The sequence below is a fragment of the Neophocaena asiaeorientalis genome, unplaced genomic scaffold (assembly GCF_003031525.2).
Source record: "Neophocaena asiaeorientalis asiaeorientalis breed wild unplaced genomic scaffold, Neophocaena_asiaeorientalis_V1.1 scaffold26, whole genome shotgun sequence".
Lineage (NCBI taxonomy): Eukaryota > Metazoa > Chordata > Mammalia > Artiodactyla > Phocoenidae > Neophocaena > Neophocaena asiaeorientalis.
In genome coordinates, this window is record NW_020173108.1 from 7,700,414 (window position 1) to 7,716,353 (window position 15,940).

Sequence of the window (15,940 nt, forward strand, 5' to 3'; positions counted from 1 at the left end):
TTATTTTCAGCAGACACTGATATTACTCAGAATATTAACATTCTATACATTTTAACACTAATACAGTTTACATAAAATGTCAAAAAATATAATAAACGCAAAAATGTACAGCTTTAAGAGCATCAGCCTCATAGAATGACTTTCAGAATAAAGAGATAATACAAATAAGTGAATAAATGAAAATAAATGATAAAATAGTAATAAAATACAAATGATAGAATTAATAATATAAATAATAATATATCAATCATATATATATAGATAGATCAATAAAACAAAAAGCTGGGCTTTTGAAAGGGTAAACAAAATCAACAAACCTTTAGCCAGACTCACCAAGAAGAAAGAGAGAGGACCCAAATAAACAAATTGAGAAATGAAAGAGGAGAAATAACAACTGATACCACAGAAATACAAAAAATTCACAAGAAAATACTATGAACAGTTATATGCCAACAAAATGGACTACCTAGAAGAAATGGACAAGTTTCTAGAAACATACAGCCTACTAAAACTGAGTCAAGAAGAAACATAATTTGAAGAGACTGATCACTAGACCTGAAATATGTAATAAAAAACTCCCTGCAAACAAAAGTCCAGGACTGGAAGACTTCACTGGGGAATTCTGCCAAACCTACAAAGAAGAACTTATACCTATCCTTCTCAAACTCTTCCGAAAAACTGAAGAGGAGGGAACATTCCCAAAGTCACTCTCTGAAGCCACCATCACCCTGATGCCAAAACCAGACAAAGACACTACCAAAAAAAAAGAAAAAAGAAACAAGAAAATCACAGGCCAATATCTTTGAATATAGGTACAAAAATCCTCAGCAAAATATTAGCAAACTGAATCCAACAACACATAAAAGGATTGTACACTATGATAAAGTTGGAGTCATCCCATGGTCACAAGGATGGTTCAACATATGCAAATCAATCAATGTTTTAAACCACATCAACAAAAGAGAAGATAAAACAACAACATGGTCATTGCAGAAAAGCATTTGATAAAATTCAACATCCATTCCCGATAAAAACTCTCACCAAAGTGGGTATAGAGGGAGCATATCTCAACATAATAAAAAGCCACTTATGACAAACCCACAGTCAACATAATACTCATTGGTGAAAAGCTGAAAGACTTCTTGCTAAATTCTGGAACAAGACAAGGATGCCCACTCTTACCAATTCTATTTAACATAGTGTTGGAAGTCCTAGGCACAGCAATCAGACAAGAAAAAATATCCAAACTGGAAAGGAAGAGATAAAATTGTCACTGTATGCAGATGATATGATACTCTATATAGAAAACCCTAAAGACTCCACACAAAAATGATTAGAACTGATAAATGAATTCAGCAAGGTAGCAGGATACAAGATTAACATACCGAAATCTGTTCCATTTCTTTACAGTAACAAGGAAATATCAGAAAGAGAAAGTAAAAAAAAAAAAAATCCCATTTAACATCATGTCAAAAAAAATACCTAGGAATAAACCTGACCTAGGAGGTGAAAGGTTTACATGCTGAGAGCTATTAAACATTGATAAAGGAAATTGAAGGTGATTCAAAGAAATGGAAATATATCCAATGCTTTGGATTGGAAGAATTAATATTGTTAAAATGGCCATACTGCCCAAAGCAATCTACAGAATTAATGCTATCCCTATCAAATTACCCATGAGATTCTTCACAGAGCTAGAACTAAGAATCCTGGAATTTACATGGAACCACAAAGACCCAGAATTGCCAAAGCAATCCTGAGGAAAAAGAACAAAGCTGGAGACATAACCCTCCCAGACTTCAGATAACACTACAAAGCTACAGTAATCAAAACAGTGTGGTATTGGCACAACAGACATATGGATCAGTGGAACAGAATAGAGAGCCCAGAAGTAAATCCACACACCTAGAGTCAATTAATCTTCAATGAAGGAGGCAATAATATACAATGGGCAGTCTCTTCAACAAGTGGTATTGGGAAAACTGTACAGCCACATGTAAATCAATGAAGTTACCCTCACACCATAAACAAATATAAACTCAAAATGACTTAAAGACTTAAATATAAGACATGACACCATAAAACTCCTAGGAGAGAACATTGGCAAAACATTCTCTGACATAAATTATACCAGTATTTTCTTAGGTTAGTCTCCCAAGGCAATAGAAATAAAAGCAAAAATAAACAAATGGGACCTAATTAAACTTATAAGCTTTTGCACAGCAAAGCAAGCCATACAGAAAATGAAAAGATAACTTGTGGACTGGGAGAAAGTATTTGCAAGTGATGCAACTGACAAGGGCTTAGTTTCCAAAATATACAAAACAGCTCATACAGCTCAATATCAAAGAAACCCCAAACAACCCAATCAAAAAATGGGCAAAAGACCTAACTAGATGTTTCTCCAAAGAAGACATACAGATGGCCAACAGGCACATGAAAAGATGCTCAACATCACTAATTGTTAGAGAAATGCAAATCCATACCATAGTGAGGTATCACCTCACACTGATCAGAATGGCCATTATCAAAAAGTCTACAAATAACAGATGCTGGAGAGGGCATGGAGGAAAATGAACCCTCCTACATTGTTGGTGGGAATGTAAATTGGTGCAGCCACTATGGAAAACAGTATGGAGGTTCCTTAAAAAATTTAAAATACAGTTACCATATGATCCAGCAATTCCACTCCTGGGCATATATCTGGAAAAGATGAAAAGTCTAATTCAAAAAGATACATGCACCCCAATGTTCATAGCAGCACTATTTACAATAGCCAAAACATGGAAGCAACCTAAGTGTCCATTGACAGGTGAATGGATAAAGATGTGAGATTATATATATATATATATATATATAAGAATATTACTCATCCATAAAAAAAGAATGAAGTATTGCCATTTGCAGCAATATAGATGGATTTGTAGATTATCATACTAGGTGAAGTAAGTCAGACAGAAAAATATATGATATCACTTACATGTGGAATCTAAAAAAATAATACAAATTAACTTATTTACAAAACAGAATCAGACACACAGACATAGAAAACAAACTTATGATTACCAAAGGGAAAAGTGTCAGGGAGGGATAAATTAGGAGTATGGGTTTAACAGGTACACACTACTATATATAAAATAGATAAACAACAAGGACTTTTACTGTACAGCACAGGAAACTGTATTCACTGTCATGTTATAACCTATAATGGAAAAGAATCTGAAAAAGAATATATATTTATTGATGTATATGTATAACTGAATCACTTTGCTGTATACCTGAAACTAAAACAATACTGTAAATCAACTATATTCAATAAAAACAAGTAAAATATTAATAACTTTTAAATAATAAAATAATAGAATAAATAAAATATAGATAATAAAAGTAAATATATATTAAATTTAAAAGCTGTACATTTTTGTACATAACAGGAAATTGGGTCTCAAAACCTTAGGTACTGGGAGGCATGTGCATCTTCCTGTGACATGGACTGAAGTAGTATATCTGGCTCAGTGCAAAGGAGAAATCCAAGATGGTATGTCCTCTAACTAAGCTCTTCTTAGTTACCCTAAGTGTTTTCTAGATTAGAAGTGAAGGCATAATTTGAGAACTTTAATATTTAGAAATTGTGCAGGAGCCAAGGAAAATCTGCCTTCCTCTATTGAAATACCTGACAATGTTTCATTATGAAAGGTCCTTTTGTAATTTTGAATTTATGAATTTGGCTGCTTAACTTTTTAATTACAAAATTGTTTTAAAAACTTTTGCTTGGCAGAGTCTTTATTGCTTTTTTCTAAAATTAGTAACTAATTAAAAAGTAATATAAAATGTCATTTAGTGATTTTCAATAACACTAGGCACTATACTTTACAGAAACTCGTTTCTGCATTTTATAATTCTTACTCATAAAACATTAACCAAATGGCCATTTGTTTTTCACTTGTTTTAAACAGCCATTTTACTCATTACCTTTTCATTTATCACGTATTTCTGTCTCCTTTTAAACCACCCTCCAACCAATCTAAAAAAGAAATTAAAAAACATTTTTAAGGAAATAAAGTTTCTTCTACATTATTCTAAATTTTATGTGTATGCCTTTTAAAATGAGTTTTAGAATGTTAACCGTATGAGGTCAGAGAGTATTTTCCCTTATAAATTGGGTTTTGTAGTGCTATCTGGGAGCTTTCAAGCAACAGGAAGAGTAAGAATGATTTTGTATTTAACTTGCCTTTATGGCACTTCATCACAGTGCTATCCACAGCCTGACCCTATTAAATGTTTAAATGATATTGAAGTAAACAATCTCGGCTTACCAGCAACCAGCAGCCCCTTGCTCTTCTTTGTCAATTAAACCTCGGTTTTGTTCATGAAAGCGCTTCAAAGTCTTTGTACAGGCACATTCTTGGAGATATGAGTCTGGTTCCAGATCACCATAATAAAGTGAATATTGTAATAAAGCGAGTCACATTAATTTTTTTGTTTCACAGTGCATGTAAGTTATGTTTACACTATACTGTAGTCTATCAAATGTGCAATAGCATTATGTCTGAAAATGTACATACATTAATTAAAAAATAATGCTGTTGGAAAAGTATCACTGATAGCCTTGCTAGACACAGGGTTGCCACAAACCCTCAATCTGTAAAAAATACAATATCTGCAAAGCGTAATAAATCAAAGTGAATAAGATGAGTTATGCCTATAATGACATGAGGTGCAGTGTTCTGTAGGGCCTTAGCGCTATATTCTTCCTTGTTCAGCTCCATTGGGCCTTATTTCCTCTGCTTTGATTTTCTAGTCTTCTACTTTTCTCTTCTATAGCACTTATCTTGACCACTGTCTTTTGTCATCCAGTTCTGTCCTATTTCCCCACCATTATATATGTAGCCTAGTGATCTATTTTGTGTCGGGTGGAAGAGGTGGAGCTCCTAGGGCATTTCTCTCTCTCCTTGCCTCTTCCCCCTCCCTGCCCTCCCCCACCTCTGTAGTCTCTCCAGCTTAGTGACTTCTGAGTAGTTGAATGTCCTACATGGCAGCTTGGAATTCCAAAGGTAGTATCTTGACAAAGAGGTAGAGGGGGCAACTGTATTGCCTTTTCTGATCTAGACTTGGAAGTCATACAGTGTCACTTCTGCCACATTCTATTAGTTAAAGCAGTCACAAGGCCTGCTCAGGTTCAAGGGGAAGGGGGCATAGACTTCACCTCTTGACGGGACGGATGTCAAAGATTTTAAAACCACAATGTGGTCTTGGTGACTGAGCAAAATAGTTAATTAGAGGACTTAATTGTAGTATGTAGAAAAGCAGCATAATTTATAAATTATACTTTTTAATATTTCAGAAACTTTAAATATGCTTTATGCTTCCCTGGACCATGCTACCTTTGATTACGATCATCTGCCTGCCTTATTTTTTGTTGCGGAATCAGTTTTGTATAGACTCTGTTGTGATGCATTCCTAAAGACGTACTTATACTCAGTTGAAATAAAGCTGGCAAAGGTAAGTTTTAAAATAATTTTAATGTGTTTTAATTGCTACATGTAGTACATCTAACCACATGATATCTGTTTCAGGAGCTAAACAGACCATTTGGTTTTATTACAGAATATTCTCGTTTGGTAGCTTATTTTAATCTCCTCTAAATGTGGACATTACATTATTGCTTGATATGCAGATGGAGGTAGTTGAGAAAATACAGTTTCACCAACTATGTAAGAAAATAGCATTTAATTAAAAATCAAGTTTGCACTTATTTCTGAGTGTATATAGCTTTTCTCCTCTCTCTATTTTTTTTAACATCTTTATTGGAGTATAATTGCTTTACAATGGTGTTTTAGTTTCTGCTTTATAACAAAATGAATCAGCTATACATATACATATATCCCCACATCTCCTCCCTTTTGTGTCTCCCTCCCACCCTCCCTATCCCACCCCTCTAGGTGGTCACAAAGCACTGAGCTGATCTCCCTGTGCCATGTGGCTGCTTTCCACTAGCTATCTATTTTACATTTGGCAGTGTATATATGTGAATGCCATGCTCTCACTTCGTCCCAGCTTACCCTTCCCCCTCCCTGTGTTGTCAAGTCCATTCTCTACATCTGCGTCTTTATTCCTGTCCTTCCCCTAGGTTCTTCAGAACCTTTTTTTTTTTTTTTGAGATTCCATATATATGTGTTAGCATACGGTATTTGTTTTTCTCTTTCTGACTTACTTCACTCTGTATGACAGACTCTAGGTCCATCCACCTCACTACAAATCGTTTCTTTTTAAGGCTGAGTAATATTCCATTGTATATATGTGCTACATCTTCTTTATCCATTCATCTGTCGATGGACACTTAGGTTGCTTCCATGTCCTGACTATTGTAAATACAGCTGCAATGAACATTGTGGTACATGACTCTTTTTGAATTATGGTTTTCTCAGGGTATATGCCCAGTAGTGGGAATGTTGGGTCGTATGGTAGTTCTATTTTTAGTTTTTTTAAGGAACCTCCATACTGTTCTCCATAGTGGCTGTATCAATTTACATTCCCACCAACAGTGCAAGAGGGTTCCCTTTTCTCCACACCCTCTCCAGCATTTATTGTTTGTAGATTTTTTATAATGGCCATTCTGATCGGTGTGAGGTGATACCTCATTGTAGTTTTGATTTGCATTTCTCTAATGATTAGTGATGTTGAGCATCCTTTCATGTGTTTGTTGGCAATTTGTATATCTTCTTTGGAGAAATGTTTTCCTCTCTATTTTAAGTATTGCTAAATGCCACTTTTCCATTTAAAAATGCTGACTGATAATTCTTAAATTGTTGCCTGATTTGAGAAGATGAGTTGTTCTCTCAGTATTCTATGTCATTTTAGAGCCATAAGATGGGAAACTATGTTTATGTAGCTCATTGTTTCATAAGGTCCTAGAAGACATATAGTTCTACTTCCTATGATGATCAAGGTTGCCTGCTGCAAAATTTATTATTAGTCAAAGAAATTTAGCTTAACTAATGGTTTTATTGCAAAGAAAAGCAAGAAGAATTTTAAGAATAAAGAAATATATACATATGTATATATCTCAATTGACATATGTGTATATATATCATTTGAAATTAAGTATGGTATTATTTGCAAAAATATATTTTCTCCTTATTTAATTTTGTTTATGAACTGTTAGAAAATGAGCATGAAGATATTCATGAGTCAGCCACGGCATTTTTGGAAGATATGTATTTCAGACCTTATAAATTAGGTCTAGATCTTCTCTGATATGTTTGGGGGTAAAAGACTTATGGACACCAGGCAGGATACAGAGAACACATAACAGAAATTGAACATGCAAAGAACTGATGCTTTGCTAGAAGAACAGGAGGCAAAGAGACAAGTAAAATTATAATGTCTTTTTCTTCTTTCCTCTTTATTTCCCAAACTGTTCATTATGGCGATATTTAAGAGCTTATATTTATATAATTATTTTGGGATTTCAAATTTATATATAATACAAAAAGATGGGTATATTAGTTTATGATGGAAAAAGAGTGGAGTGGAAAAACATAGAGAAAGTGGCTTTTCTTTCCTTTCCTTCTCAGCCCCTTTACTGACCTTTTTCCATTTCTTGCCTTTTATATTTCTGCCAGCAAAAAAATGGCTATAAAATAAAGTTTTTGCCATTGCACATATTGCTTATAATTTACGTATACCATGGATTCATTGAATTTTAAAAAGATGCCTGTATCCTCTCATCTGGATGTTTAGACTATTTGCATTGCACAATGATCAGTGCTTTAGCTATATTAGACATAATAACTTATTTAATCTTTGCAAAAGTCCTAAAAGGTAGGTGCTATTATTATCCACCATTCCACAGACTAGTAGGCATTGAGAGTCTAAGTGAATTACCCAAGATCTCAGCAGAGAAGATTTTGAAACCCACAGTCCAGTGGACTCTCAGCTATGATTCTACTCACTTACCTTGGCTCTCAGATTTACTAATTTTAATGCTTACTTTTTATTGTTCTAGATAATGTAAATTAGCTAGTAGAAATCAGCATGCTTTATAAGTGCCTTTGATTTCAGGCAAGAAGCCATTTCAATTATCCTGCTGTCTTTGTAGGAATTTCATTATATATCTAACCGTCAGTTGGAAACTTCCCTTTTGATCTTTTCTTGTTGACAGAATGGTGTATTTAATGGTATTGCCATAAAGGCATTACTCATCTTAATACGCACCATTTTGTTTCTCTTTTCACAAAGAAGTATGTAGCTCAGGGTTGGGAAGAGCCAGAAATACCTGATTCCCTAATATTACTTACTTTCCAATTTTGTGTGCATTCTTTCCTCATTGTTTTCCTCTGAGTGTAGAATCTTAACTACTGATGTCTACTTATTAAAGTATAGGAATAATATATAAGCAACAGTAGGTTTAATATATTTTATTTTATTTTTAATTAATTTATTTTTGGCTGCGTTGGGTCTTCGTTGCTGTGCGCGGGCTTTCTCTAGTGGTGAGCGGGGGCTACTCTTCGTTGCAGTGTGTGGGTTTCTCATTGCAGTGGCTTCTCTTGTTGTGGAGCATGGGCTCTAGGCACGTGGGCTTCGGTAATTGTGGTATGCATCCTCTAGAGCGCAGGCTCAGTTGTGGCGCACGGGCTTAGTAGCTCCACAGCATGTGGGATTCTCCTGGACCAGTGCTCGAACCCGCATCCCCTGCATTGGCAGGCGGACTCCTGACCACTGCGCCACCAGGGAAGCTCCCACAGTTAACTTTTAGTATTTACTCTCTTGGCTACTTTCAAGTATGCTCCACAATATTATTGACTATAGTCACCATGCTGAGCTTTACATCCCTGTGGCTTATTCATCTTGTAACTGAAAGTTTGTACCTATTGACCCCCTTCACCTGTTTCACCAACTCCCACCTCTCACCCACTTCTCTGGCAAGCACCATTCTGTTCTCTGTACCTATGACGGACTCCTGACCACTGCGCCACCAGGGAAGCCCGGTTTGATATATTTTAGATAGGAATATAATCTTCTACAAAGGAATACAATCTTCTATAAAGAACATAAAACACATCACTAACTATTACAATGTAATACATAATAAATATTATTCAGCATTTCTATTTCACGGTTAGATAACAGAGAAATGAAGATAACAAAAGATGAAAAGAGAAGGAAAGAAGGGGGTGAAAGAATAAAGGAAGAAAAGACAGGGTAGCAGGGAAAGAAACTGACAAGCAGAAATTTACTCTAGGAGGCAAAGCTTAAGTTGTCAACCTACAGAGAGAGTATGTACACAAATGAAACATGAGGACAGATGCATAGAAAGTTCCAGAATTCCTTAAAGACTGGCAGACTTTTCAACAAAAATCTGGTTTTTCAGAATATTACAGATGAAAGCTTTTAAAACCATTTTTCCAAGCATAGTTGTATAGAGTTTCACTTCTGGATAAAGTGAAACTCATGACCAAATTGGTGTATAATACAGCAGTTTTGCAAACTGATATGTTGATTATGTATTTTTCTCTTCAGACCCACTTTAAAATTTTAAAGTATTGCTTTCAATATCCTTCTCTGATCCCTTGCAAAATCTTAAATTCTTCTTCTTCTGATGAATTTATTATTTCCAACTTTAATATGCTCTCAGAGTATTGCAATATTCTTTTAAATGATCTGTTGATTTCCACTTCCTTCTCATCTAACTTCAGTCTCTTGGAGAAGCATAGTACTGTATCAAAGTGCTTTATACGAAGAGATCCCTTGGCATGACATAAACATTTTATTTATTTTTAAAAGTCGATAAATGGTGCATGTTTATAATTTATGGATGTATTTACAAATATTCATGGTGCATTCTTAGAATTTATTTTAATGATAGAAGTTTTTGAGAAAAATATTTGGAAATCACTGCTGTAATAGAAAGTTCATGTCTTCTGATGCAAAACACACAGTCCTGGGTTTGAATTCCAGTAATGCTACTTATTTGCTGAATAGTCTTGGGTGAAGCACTGAGACTTGGTAGAATCATCTTTTGAATTTAATTTTATTTTTTTACATGTAGCTCTAATAATACCCTGCACTATTGTTAAGATGTTAAGAGGATTTGCATATATGTATATCTTGATAGTGATATAATGGTAGTTATTATTATTATTTGGTCCTTTTCCGTAATCTTATGATTTAGCAATTTAGGCATTTACATTCCATTTATTTCTATAGTGTGTGTTTTTTTTCTCATTTTCTGTGAAATTTTATATATTTTTGCAGATATTTAATTTTCTGTTGTCTATGTAAAACAGTTTTAACTATACATGTATTTTAAACTTCACAGAAGTGTGATATGAAAGTGTGTATTTAGTAATGACATTGTGTGTGTGTGTGTGTGTGTGTTTCATGAGGGAATGGGGACTTCAGTACAACATACTATGCACAGGCAGGATATTTCTCAAAACGATTGTAATCCATATCCGTCTATATACTGAGACAAGGCACTGTGCAACGTACTATGATATTTTCTCTTTTATTTTACTTAAAAATCCCCTTTCTATTGATTTCATGACTCACTTAAGGGGCATGATTTGCAATTTGAAAAATAATGTTCTAAAGGACATAGAACAAAATAGTATTCAGTATTGGTCATTATATGTAATGGAGAAAAGATTTATGAATTTTTTTTTCTGAACCAGTATTTTAACCTTGATACAAATGTTTTAAAGTTATTTCAAAAGCATACAATCTCAAATGAATTTGAAATTGTTTCATCAAAAGCAAATGTAATGATAAAATGGTTTATTTTCCTTATGGTTTTTAAACATTTATTGATGCAACACAAAAATGCTTTTTTCTTTCTTTTTTGACAGATTGGCTATTTGGTCTTCTTACGACTTTTTATGTATTTCCTTCATGGTCACCTGAAAAGTTTTAAACAACATTTACTTAGGCTTCAACCATAGTTATACGGTAGACTGTCTTTTATTTTCTACATTTATAAATATTTTATGTTCTTTTGAGAAGCTCAGGCTATCACTATAAAGAGTATAGGCTGTATTTTATTTTTCGTGAAAGATAATAGGTGCAGTACTGAAGAGCACAGCTTCTGGGTGAGACTGGGTTTTACTTTTAAATTTCCTACTTAACTAACCATATGAACTTGTCCGTGGCTCAGTTTTCTTATCTGTAATATCTAACTCACTGGATTTCAAGAAAGTTAAATTCATATTTTAGTAAGGTAACCCTAGTGGTGATGTAGTTGCTGGACTGGAGTAAGGAGAGAGTGGACTCAGGGGGTCCATTATCTGTGACATTCGTACAGGCAAGAGATGTTAAAGGTATGAACTTCTAAAATGGGGATGGATAGAGTAAAATAGTTTTGAAAAGTGTTTAGGAGATAAGAAACACTGAACTTGGTGATCCCTTGGATCTAAGCTATATGTAAGGGAAAGTGACAAATTCAGGATGAATCTTATATTTTACATATTGACTAATAAGGTCAAGATAATGGTGCTCTAAACTGAGAAAATTTTGGAGAAACATTTGGACATACTGAATTTGAAGGTCACTCAGGTGTATACACCCAGTTGGAAACAGAGGTTTGGAACTAGGGAAATAAGTGAAGCCTGGGAATCACTTATTTCATGGGTATCAACATGGATCATTTGACAGTCATCACTGTTAACGTGGATGAGATAACCTGGGAATGGGAGGTGGTGGTGGGGAGAAATTTATTCTAGTAGTAGAGTCTTGGGGGACATAAACATTTAATAGATTATTGGAGTAACAGACATCAACCAGTAGAGAAGAATTAGTAGAAAAAAGAGGGAGTGATGATATAGAAAGCCAAAGAGGGGAGAGGCAAGAAGATCAACATTATCAAGAGCTGTAAAATCATTAAACAATAGGAGGTCTGAGACGGGTGATGGGTTTCTGAAGTCAGAAAGTCATTGTTCTTGGGAGCATTACCGAGTGGAAGCAAAGTTCAGATTGGAGGTAAACAAAGAGTGAAGGGAAAGTTTAAGCATAAGACAAAGGTGGTGAACTGTTTTAAAAAGCTTAGCTATGAAAGGAAGGAGAAATATGTCAATAGTTTGGATGAAAAAGCAAGGTCAAAAGAGGAGAAGATTAATATGTTGTAGGATAAGAAATCAAGAGACTCAAGATGCAAGAAAGGGAGGAATATTTGATGGGAAAAGCCATAGAGGAGGGGAGTAGAAGGTAATAGTGCAAATATTTTGGATACAAGTTTTGGTAGGGTCTGAAACCAAGGCATGGCTGTAGATTGACAGTATAGGAGTTTGTGTCTACCGTATCACTTGTTTTTCTTTCTTCATTACATTATAAACCTCTTTTAACTCCTCACAATGTTCAGCATAGTGATTCATCAAATATTCAGGTAGTGGTGGCAAATAAGTTTTGAAAGATTATTTGTATAAAACCTCAAGTTCTTACACTGGCTTGTTATTGTTGATATATCGCAAGAACACCAACATTTTGTTTCATATAAGGTTAAGATATTGCCCTCTTATCACATGCTGTTAAGTGGAGCCCTACTGAGGCTACATGTTCAGCAACAGGTGGATTCCTACCTGAGGCTATTAGTTACTGCTACTACCTACCCATACAGCCATCCAATAGAAGAGTGGTTATTACTAATTTTTCCATTGTGTCGGTGGACTAAAACTCAAAGGTTGTTTAAAAGTTTATAAAAAGGACAGCACAGAGATGGTTCTGTTAAATACCACATAGTCCTATGTTAAATGACATAATTGTTGCTGTGGTTAAACTATATATTTTAAAAAATCAACAACAATGACATCTTGAAAAGAATTAAATTGGAGAATGTTGGTTTAAAAGCAATGACATTGATTACAATATCAGATTATCCATTATGAATAGTATCTATTCTGACTTGATTTATTTTCAGCTGGAAGTTTCCAGGGATTGTTGTGTAGTAACTATACTTAATTGGGCATTCAACCATTATGTAATTGCTGTTCTGAATTACATAAACTCTTATGCATGAATTATTTACCTTGTAGTTTTCTATTCTACCACCAGGGGTCACACATAACATTATTAATCTTCAATAGATGGGGAAATACACAGCAGTTTCAGCCTCTTGAGTACTGAATTTAATTATATTTTAGTAACTAAAAGACAAATGAAATGCAGTGTGAGATGTTAATGAAATATTTCTCACAAATTGTTTTTCTTACAATAACACTTTCTTTCCCTGGAGAATTATATTGCAAGTATCCAAACATCTTTCCAAATGTGCGGTGTATTCTGAAAATCATGGAAATTGTATGTAAAAGAGAACTCCTTTCTCAATCAATTTTTAGCCCTGTGGAAGACAAGAATGTAGATTCTGAGATGGTGAGTATATCCTAGCGCTTGACGAATCAGATCAGATTACTCTGCTTAAATAATCATGCTTGCTAATTCGGTAACATGGCTGAAGATGAATTTAGCTGCAGGGGAGGAGTGAACAGCACAGACATTAAAGTCACGTGCACATTTCCTAGACAGTAGTTAGTAGGATCAGTAGCGGGGCATCAGTATCCACCGCTACTACTTTAAATGGAGTAATGCCATAATACCTTCTTCCTTATCGATTCCATCTCAGCTGATTAATTAAAAATTGCAACATAATTTAGATTGACTTTTAAATGAACATTTTAAGATATTACATTTTTATTAAAGGGAGAGTGTGTAAAGTACAGGCTGTTAATGAGAGCAAGTGTGATATTTTTATGCTTCCATGATTCATATGTAATAACATTTAATATGCTATTAAAATCAACTGATATTTTTTTAATGGTTCAAAATTGAGAAAGTAATACCTGGTATATGACAAATCTCCTTTTAATTTCTAACTTAGATATCAATGATCAACATTAGAGAAAACTATCTGTCCCAATTATATATAATTCCTTGGTATGTAATAAGCTATGATTATACAAACAGAACTCCAGTGTTCATATACCTTATAGCCTGATGTACTTCAAAAGTCAAACTTCAATCTTTGGGGCTTGTAATGCCTTTATTTCCTTTTCTCACATATATTCCAAAAGAAAGCAGTGAACACTTCAAAACCTTGATTCTTTTATTATTTTATTTTTTGTTATATATACTTATTATTTTATAATTTATAAATAGAAATGTTTTTCTAATAATTTCTTAAAAAGGAGAAAAATGCATTTAATATGATGCTAGTTGGAACAACTAAGGAAAATTCTTTTTTAAAATAATTTTGCCTGTGAGCTGCCTCACAGTTTCCCTGTGCTTCCCTTGGGCCTTTCCACAACTATCTAAAATTTAAGTCTATAAGGAGGAACATTTAACCACATCTATTTGTGTTCCTTTTAGGAGTTAGTGTTTTCTTTTTGGCTCATAACTTGGTAAGCCATTTATATAAAGAGTGACGTATACTAAGCCATTTGAACCATTTGGTTATGCTTACTAATAAACACACATTGCTTCATGCATAAAAAGGATCTTGTTTTAAAGTTTCAAAAATGTTTTGACAATAAATATATAACCTAAGATACTGAGCAACAGGAAAAGCACTGACTTTCAAGAGGAAGGGCCTGTTCACCAATTGACTTTTTGATCCAGAGTAGGTCCATTAAGCTCTCCAAATCCCCATTTGCTTATCTTTAAAAAGATACCATTGGGTACTTCCCTGGCGGTCCAGTGGTTAAGAATCCACGCTTCCACTGCAGAGGGCACAGGTTTGATCCCTGGTTGGGGAACTAAGATTCTGCATGCTGTGTGGTGCAGCCAAAAAAAAAAAATATATATATATATATAGTTGGGGAACTAAGATTCTGCATGCTGTGTGGTGCAGCCAAAAAAAAAAATATATATATATATATATATATATATTTATATATATATATGAAGTGAAGGAATAACTTCAAAAAAAAATAAAAAGACACCACCACGACCATAATCATTATCATCATCCTCGTCATATTTGCCCTAACTAATCTACAGAGTTGTTGTGAAGATTGCAAAAAAGCATGTGCCTTATAAATTATTAAGAGCCATGCAAACATAAATAATAATTATTGAAAAATATACTTAGGAACTCACTTTAACTTAGGCAGTTAAATGTAATAATTTTTATCTAAGGATGTGCTTATGCTGACTAATTGTGCTTAACTGTGTGTAGTTAATTGTGCTTAACTTAATATAGTGATGATTTGAGTGTTTTTCCTTTAAACAAATAAGATCCTGTGAAATCTTGACAACATGAGTGTTCCACCTGTGAGGCCGGCAACTTTCAGTGTTAATTCTGCTTCTCCTTGAATCAATCTGTTTTTGTCACTCTTGGTGCACATATACAGCAAGGAAATGGAAGTTCACTGCTTCTATACAGTTAAGATCTACCTTGGTTTGAAGTGAAAGAGGCAAGAATGTCAACACATGAAAAGAATATATCTGCTTATAATGGGACAAGTCACTAAGTCTCTGTGCTTTTTTCCACTTTTTAGAACAAAGGGGCATAGTTTCAGTCTTTTTAAGTTCTATTTCACCTCCATACATGAGATCCTATGAAGGGATTATAACAGAATTTAGCCTCTCAGACTTATTGCCCTCCTTTTTCTACTCCCATTACCTCATAATATAAAGAATATAAAAGGTAGTGTAGCCACAGTGCTGCTGAAAATGGCTGATTCAGCTGATTCAGTGGTGGATGGCATATTTTAATATTGTCCTCCAGTTTCAGCCCATTTTCTCCAGTACAGTTTAATCTAAGCCAGGCTCCCTAGTTCAGCTGAGTATTTACCCATTCAGTACCCATGTGTCTCAACTTCTGGGAGAAGTAAGGGTGAAGAAGAGAGAAAACTGGGACTATAAAAGATATACCTGTATTCACCCTCTCTCCCTTTATTATTCATATGCTACCGTAGACGATTTGTGGGTTTATTCCTACAGCTCGTATCTT

At 34.3% G+C, this 15,940-nt stretch overlaps 1 protein-coding gene across 1 annotated transcript in view; it reads left to right on the forward strand.

The window, feature by feature from the left end:
• The window catches only part of TMEM232 (transmembrane protein 232), a 250,664-nt gene that overhangs the window by 27,759 nt on the left and 206,965 nt on the right, over positions 1 to 15,940 (forward strand). The window contains 4 exon segments of the mRNA XM_024743356.1: positions 3,412 to 3,538; positions 5,345 to 5,502; positions 10,851 to 10,950; positions 13,208 to 13,362. Of these exon segments, the coding sequence (XP_024599124.1) occupies positions 3,412 to 3,538; positions 5,345 to 5,502; positions 10,851 to 10,950; positions 13,208 to 13,362 (540 nt within the window).